The 8009-nt window shown below is 38.6% G+C and overlaps 1 protein-coding gene and 1 long non-coding RNA gene across 2 annotated transcripts; one reads left to right on the top strand and one right to left on the bottom strand.

Moving 5' to 3' along the window:
• The first annotated feature begins 277 nt into the window (after positions 1–277).
• LOC110878706 (probable serine/threonine-protein kinase PIX13) lies at positions 278–5197 on the top strand. The gene is made up of 6 exons (XM_022127060.2): positions 278–581; positions 646–965; positions 1626–1761; positions 1841–1983; positions 2861–2984; positions 4579–5197. The coding sequence occupies exons 1-6, from the start codon at positions 485–487 to the stop codon at positions 4896–4898; spliced, it is 1140 nt and encodes a 379-aa protein (XP_021982752.1). The 5' UTR covers positions 278–484; the 3' UTR covers positions 4899–5197.
• A 937-nt stretch (positions 5198–6134) lies between these two features.
• Positions 6135–7367, bottom strand: LOC110878707. Its single transcript, XR_002558162.2, has 2 exons — positions 6464–7367; positions 6135–6297 (listed from the first exon to the last, which is right to left on the bottom strand). It is a non-coding gene; the product is annotated as an uncharacterized LOC110878707 (long non-coding RNA).
• Between the last annotated feature and the right edge of the window lie 642 nt (positions 7368–8009).

The raw sequence follows: 8009 nt of genomic DNA, 5'->3' as shown, positions 1-8009 counted from the left end.
AACTTATGTGGGGTTCCTGTTCGGGAGGTCTTAGAGTCGAATTTTGTGTGGGGCGAACTGTGGTATCGATTCAAACTATCAATAATATACCAACCGCGGGATTCCTACTCATAACCTGGGTGATCAAAGGCCAAATACCTAACCGGGTGATATAGCCGTAAAAAAAAGGACAGAATCTTCTTTTAAAACACACACAAAAGTCTTTACCACCAAGTGAGCTAACTCGTTTTAACAAACAAACCGATCAGGAATAGAAAACCCGTTTGAGAGTTGACTCCGTAACCAATAAGGTGAGAGAGAGAGAGAGAGAGCAAAGAAACCCCCAGCTGGTTTCCGTGGAAGACAAATACAATACCACATTTCATTCATACCTCTTCTTCTTTGACATTTCTTTCAAAAGTCCAACCAATTTCCAGATCAATCATCCTATTCCTATTGCACTTTCCCATTCATGGAAACATAACAACACAAACAAACACCAACAATGGGAAACTGCATACCTTCTGCTTCTGCTTCAGAAACCACCCAGTCAACCATCTCCGTCAATCGAAGCACCAACACCAAACCCTCTTCCACCACAGGTACTTACTCAATTCAAATATTCAATTTCAATCTTGTTATTCTCTCTGATTTTCACTTGTATAGGGACATCAATTGGAACGAGCAATGGTGTGGGAATTTCGGGGACGAGTACTAGTACCGGCTATAGCCGGTTTTCGGAGGCGGCGTCACCGGCCGGAGAGGTGTTGCCGGCGGCGGACTTGAAGGTGTACACGTATTCGGATTTGAAGGCGTGTACTAGAAGTTTTAAGTCTGATATGGTTTTGGGTGTGGGGGGTTTTGGGACTGTGTATAAAGGTTGGGTTGATGAAAAGACTTTGTTGCCCTCCAAGAATGGGACTGGGTTTATGGTGGCTATTAAGAAGTTGAATCATGAGAGTGTTCAAGGGTTTCAGGAATGGCAGGTTTGTGTGTTTTTTTGTTTGTTGTAACTTTTTGGTTTTGATGTGATTTGTTACAATTGTTGTTGTTGTAAGATGAGACGGTTATATGGTAAAATGACGGTTACATTTGACGGGAAATCGTAGAAAATGCTGATATGGATAAAGGAAGTTTTTTGATTGTTAGATGGATTTAGGAAAGATTTAATATGTTAAATGTTTGATCAAGTAGAATTTTTGCATCAAGAGTGTGTTTCCGTCTTGCTTGGTTTTAATAAGCGTGTTTGCGGCACGAGGTGGTTTGGAAACACGTTTGGGCCTTCCGGTGGCGCCTCCTCATCCACATCTGGGTCAATTTGGTCGAAATTAGGGTATGTAGCGGGGTCGTATGTAAAAACGGAGGGATGAAAAATTTGAATTGTTTAATTGAAATATAGGCTGATATGTAAAATAGACGAATGAGATGTAGCTTCTGGTTGTACATAAAGCTTATTTGGTTTTACATAGAGCAACGTCTTGTTGACGCGAGGCTCTCGACTTGCGCCTCGGCTTTTAGTACCTATGATCTTTATAAAACCAAGCGGTTACGTTTTGGTTTATGTTGTTTGTTTATTAATTATTACATAGAACTAGAAAAGGTTAGTTTGGGTTGACGAGAATGGTTTGTTGGAATAAAATTTGCAGTCCGAAGTGAACTTCTTGGGACGGCTTTCTCATCCTAACGTGGTGAAGCTTCTTGGGTACTGCAGGGAAGATAGAGACCTTCTACTTGTATATGAGTTTATGCAGAAGGGAAGCTTAGAAAACCATCTTTTTAGACGTAAGTAATGTATAAGTCAAAACTGTAAAATTTACAATTACTTGATCTTTGAAACTTAGTTGGGTTCTACATTGTGCAGGAGGTTCTGCAGTTCAACCACTTTCTTGGAATTTACGGCTTAAAATAGCCATAGGTGCAGCTCGGGGGCTAGCTTTTTTACACAGTTCCGATGACAACGTCATTTACAGAGATATTAAGGCCTCTAATATATTGCTCGATGGGGTGAGAGTTTTATATAACTTTTTACCTTCCTACTTTTGCTTCTATATAATATAATGTGTCGTCGGCCTCACTATTATTCATTATAAATCCATATTTGTCTTTTGTCCCCGTGTTTGCATGCACAAATTGGGGACAAAAGGGAAATTTGACTTTTAAAGAGAGCTGCAAGAACCAATCTGGAACGTACATTAATTTGTGTATTTATCTAAGATCTAACATGACTATTAATCTATTATCATAAATACGGTTATGTGAATGTCCTTGAATTTATTTGTGTTTTCATTTATGATATATTATAAACATCTGATTGACATGTGTATGAAACTTGTTAGACCGTGGGGTATGGTGGGGCTTGGGTTGGGGCTTGGGTTGGGCATTGGTTGACACGTGGAATGGGAAAAAAAACCCACGCCCATGGGGTATGGTGGGGCTTGGGTTGGGGGCATGAGTTGACACATGACCATTGAGAGCCCACCATGTCACCTTGCTAGCCCGCCCCACGCCCGACTTCAGACCCACGCCAAAGGGGCCACGCCCCAAACCCAAGCCCTAACCCAAGCCCCCGGGGTGGTGACTTGGGCGTTTCCCCCAACCCACGCCCCAACCCAAGCCCCATACCCCATGGCCTTATGAGGAAGAGAGAAGAGGTAAACTAGGAAATTAATTAATTAGAGAGAGAAATTATTTAATCTTTTATAGCTATACATTTTCATGTAATTTTTAATAAAAAATGAACGGTTTAGCTTCGGATTGATTCTCGCAGGTCTTGCATTATTTGTTGTTCTACAATCTATATTGAACTCTTCCCTATGCATATATTATTTGTATGCTGGTGGTTTTTATGATCATTTATCTTTATTTTTTTGACTATTTGTAGAACTACAATGCAAAAATTTCAGATTTTGGGTTGGCGAAACTAGGTCCTTCAGGAGGAGTGTCACATGTAACAACAAGGGTGATGGGGACGCATGGCTATGCTGCTCCTGAGTACATTGCTACAGGTGACTTCTCTTTTTTAAATAAAATTATTATTGACGGTGTGCTCTTTTTTATGTGGTCTTCCGTGCATCAATTGTGAAGTTATCAAAATAACCTTGTTTAATTTGACTTTGTCAAATTGATCTTTTTTATTGTTTTGAATATAAGGAGTATCATATAACATTTCGTTCATATGGTTAGCGACCGTGAAAGATGATGGGGAGATTGATTCTCTTTAATAAAGAAAATATATTTTAGTGAATTAGGGTACTAGACACTTTGAACCGAAGCAACCATTATTCTTGAAAAAAAAAAAAAAAAAACTTTTACTTGCACACGGTGATAAGCGCCTAATTGCCCTCTAGCAGACACCTTGAAGGCTGTGTTTGTTCCCGCTGGTAGGGTATTGGTGGGGCCCCGTGAGTTTTTCCTGATGGGTTCTCACGGTTACCAAAAAAAGTTCTCACATACCAATGGGTCTTTTAAAGCTAATATCAAGTACAATGGAAATGAATTTTCCTATTGTGGATTTATCCAACAATGGTAATTTCTTTATATTTTTATGATACAAATTGTCAAGTAAAATGAACACAAAAGTAATTTACTAAAACAAATACTAGTCATCGGTTGCCATACAATACTCCATTTCTTTCTTTTTCTTGTCTATCTAATGAAATTACATCAATAGAATTCAGATGATTAGTGATAGAAATGTTGGGAAATTTTCATATATCCTACACTTGTATGAAGACAAGTAGAAAGAAGTTGTTCAAAATTGTATTTAACTGAATCTTGTGAAAGAAAATCATCAAGACTTGTAGTTGATCATGCGTTATATTATATGTTATGTTGGATACCATATGCAGATGTGTGTTATTTTCTCTATCTGCTCGTTCACATACTCATGGTAGTGATTTCTAACTACATAACCAAACATAGCTAGTATATGTTGCAAAATGAGCTGTTGGGTAGCGGGTCAATAGGATTAAGGGGCTGTTTGTTTAGCTCTTAATGGGGCTCTTAATGGTTCAGACCTCTTACTCCTCTTACTGGTTCAACACTTAATGGTTCAGACTGTTTGTTTCACGAGCAGATGTCTGAATGGTTCAGACATTTGCCTCTGAATGGTTAAGCATTATACAGAGTCTGAATGGTTAAGACCTCTAATCTGAATTGGTCAGACATGTGCCTTTGAACGGTTAAGCATTATACTTGCTCTTAATGATTCAGACCTCTTACGGGTTCAACACTTAATGGTTTAGACCTCTTACTGGTTTAGCACTTAACCATTCAAAAGTTGTCAAACAGCCCCTAAATTTTAGAATGGGTTAAAAATTTTTGGATCGACTCTCAAAACACTTTTATATTCTTTCTAGTTAACAAATTATAGTAAATAAATGTGATTACAAACACTATAATTAAAATAGTGATTGCAGTTTTCCGAACTAAATAATCTATGAGCTTATAAACACTTAATTATGTCATTATGGCCTTTTTATATTTTTTACTAGCAATAAATGTTAATCGAATCGACTCACCCCCCTATATAACCAAAAGCCTATGTAGGCATGGTACTTTTCAAGTGCATAGATGGTAATGTTATACCAAAATGTGCAGGCCATTTGTACGTAAAGAGTGACGTGTATGGATTTGGGGTCGTGCTACTTGAATTGATGACGGGTCTACGAGCACTTGACACAAAAAGGCCCGGCCCACAGACTAACCTGGTCGAGTGGGCCAAACCGTTGCTCCCAAACAGGAAGAAGTTAAAAACAATAATGGATGCAAGGATAGAAGGCCAATACTCAAGTAAAGGTGCAATAATGCTAGCTCAAGTCATCCTTCATTGCCTAGAACAGGAACCACGAAAACGGCCCGCCATGAAAGAAGTGGCGGATATTTTGGAGCAGATATATGCTATCAAGGTCAAAACCTAAGGAACAATTTAAATTCTTCTTTTTCTTTTTTGTAGCATGGTTTCATTTTTTATTTATTTTAGCGTTACGCGCATCATAGCTAGCCCATGGCCCGACGGGAAATTTGTGTCTACAAAACTGCGTAAACAGTTTTCCTTCGCAGCTTTCGCGTGATTGTATGGTCGATATGTATATTTTTTGGATCTTTTTTTTGTATATGTAGTCTTGTGAATGGATTATATATGTGGTTATTACAAGTTTCTTTGTAAAACCCAATGATGTGGAATTTTTGTAATGATATTCACTCTTTTTTGCTTGTACTTGAATTTTAAAACAGATCTTTGTTTCTTAAAGATTGGATGCATTAAAAAGTAAGTGAAATAACAAACTGCAACTTCTAAGTGTGAGTATCCTTGCTTTCTTTGTGTGCCTGGTTTCCGGGATGCAATTGATACGTTACATCATTTCATCGCCGAGTTTCATCCTCAAACGATACTTACTATGTTCCCGAGTCTCATTTAAGAGGGGGAGGGGAAGGAAAATTTTCTCTCATAATTTCTCCAATTTGGGAGGATGAATATATGGTCATATTTTCTTCCCTTTTCCCTCCTCTCCCCCTGTTAAATGAGACTCGGGAACATAAATCATCTCCCGAGTCATTCTTAAGGTTTATGAAATTACAATGTGCATGCTCCGAAGAAATCATCGTGTTATATTTTGGGGTTTTCCATTCATGAGCTTAGAGAGAGATTTTAAAGAGAAGTGAAGTGATTCAAGATTTTTGAGATGAGTGTCCATTGTGGTAATCCTTGGTTATAAATGAGTTTGTTTTGTGGACAGCCTTCTCTTCTGTTTATCACTATAACATAAATTAGAAACAAAACAAATAATAATTATATGGTTCATATTTGAATACTCAAAAAAAAAAAAAAAAAATCCTGAATAATATTGCATTGAATTTTCTTTGAAAAAGATGTGTAAACAAACACAACATTTTAAAGATGTTTAAAAAAATCCCCACCAATGATAATTTTGCAAGTAAACTTAAGAACGCTTCAAGAACACTCCTCCACTATCACCTCAGATTTTACAAGTAAACATAATGTAAAACATTTCAAGAACTTGTGCAAACAATTCTATATTTTAGACGGAGTTTGTAAGAGCTTTTATAAGTGTTTTAAGTATTATCTAGTTGCAACAAAGCACAAAGCCGCTCATTTAAATGAGAATTCACGACAAAGAAGTGAAGAACATATGTTATATCACATCACTAAAGATATTTATTCTCAAGTGGTTCCACTATATATACGAAAGATATGGGAACCCAAGAAACATGAGTCTAATCCGTAGGGATAGGACCTGATGTTTAACCGGGGGGATTAATCTTATGATCACCACAAGTTCACATCCAGAGAGTAATCTGCAAAAATAGCAGACACCGTGAGACTTATTACGAGAAGGAGAGGTGGGGGTTCTTCTTGTAACCATCCGCCGGCGTGAGAATAAATATTGTTCTTTCAAGAGAGAGAGAACAAAGTATATAGTGAGAGTGTAGAGAGTAGAGAGTAGGATAAAGATCCCTAAACCTTTGGAGGAGTGTGGTAATTTATTTTATAGCCGAGAGGTTTGGAGAAGAAAGAAGGTTGATTGGACGAGGTGTCATTGTCAAGGAATATTCATTTGGTCCCCTTTGTTGTGGCAGTTAGTGCCTGCAGAGGTGGGAGTACATCTGCGAGCCGTGATTTGCTACACGCCCTTTCTGGATGTATTTCTTGTTTCGTCAACGATTGACCGTTAGTGAAGGTTAAGGAGAGGTGAACTGGTTTCTCGTGATTGGCCACACATCCTTGTCTGTTGTACCCTTTGTCCCTTACACGATGGCACGTCATGGGGATCTCCTGGCATAGCGGCTGGCGAGTCGTGATTGGCCGCATGTCGCTTTCACCTTTTACTATTTGTGTTCCTCCGTGCTGGCCCATGAGGGATTTGTTATTACCAATTGGTTGTTTTTTGGGTTAAGTGTAAATATGGTCTTAGGCCCGCGCGGGGGGGGGGGGGGGGGGGGTGTAGGACTATACCCCTTTAAGTCCCCTAGTCATGTGGTGCTCCTGTGCGTACGAGTGAGCGGGTGGAATTCTGGACTAGCTGAGTGTTTTTTTTTCTTTCTGCGGATGGTGTGTTGCGGGTGGAGACCCGCTTATGGTACACACTTGTTCTTTTTGACTGAGAATTTGCGTTTAAGCGGGTGGAAAGACGATGCGTAGGACGCACCTGTGTTCTCCATTTGTGATGCGGATGCCCTTTCGCATGAGGTGGGTGTGCGTTTGAAATTTGAAAAAGATGCTTCATGGATAAGGGTTGGTGAGAGCGATGTGATGGCGGATAATCAGTCTTAGCTGTGCTATAAAACAATATTTATTAATTTTGTTTTAATTTGTTAAAAAATATCAAGAAACTGCAAGATCATTGATGTGGTACGGGTAAAAGGTAGTTTCGTCATTCACTTTAGATGACCGCGAGAAACTTGTAGCATATATATAAATATATAACCACGCTTCACATTTACTTTAGATGGCCGCAAGAAACTTGTAGCATACAAATTAAACCCTTTTGTTTGTTTTAAAAAATTTGACTCTAAAGTTATAAAATCAAACATAATTCATATATTTTTATAATTATAATATTGTTTGTCTGATTTATTTTAAATTATCATATACCAAGCACAGTCGTACTAACAGGAACCTCTTTTTTGCTCTTATTGTAACATTCCAGGTCACGAGACAAAAGAATGCAGGAAGTTAGCAAGATTTTTACAAGAAAACCACATCAAAATTGCTTCGGCTGCTCCGTCGAATCCAACGGTCAACACCTCTTCAACTAGCTCAACTCCTAACCATCCTTGGATGTGGGACACTGGTGCAACCAACAACACTGCAAACAACCAGAATGCATTTCCAGTCCTGTCTGAATATGGAGGCCGTGATGAGATCCTTCTAGGAGACGGTACAACTCTTCCTATCACTCATATCGGTCAAACCACCATACCCACAAACTCACGTCCACTTCTTTTAACTAATGTTTTGATTGCTCCTCATATGCATAACAACCTTATTTCTGTTGCAAAAGTTTGTC

Source organism: Helianthus annuus, chromosome 9, assembly GCF_002127325.2.
Source record: "Helianthus annuus cultivar XRQ/B chromosome 9, HanXRQr2.0-SUNRISE, whole genome shotgun sequence".
Classification (NCBI taxonomy): Eukaryota; Viridiplantae; Streptophyta; class Magnoliopsida; order Asterales; family Asteraceae; genus Helianthus; species Helianthus annuus.
This window is presented reverse-complemented; position numbering and strand designations above follow the sequence as displayed.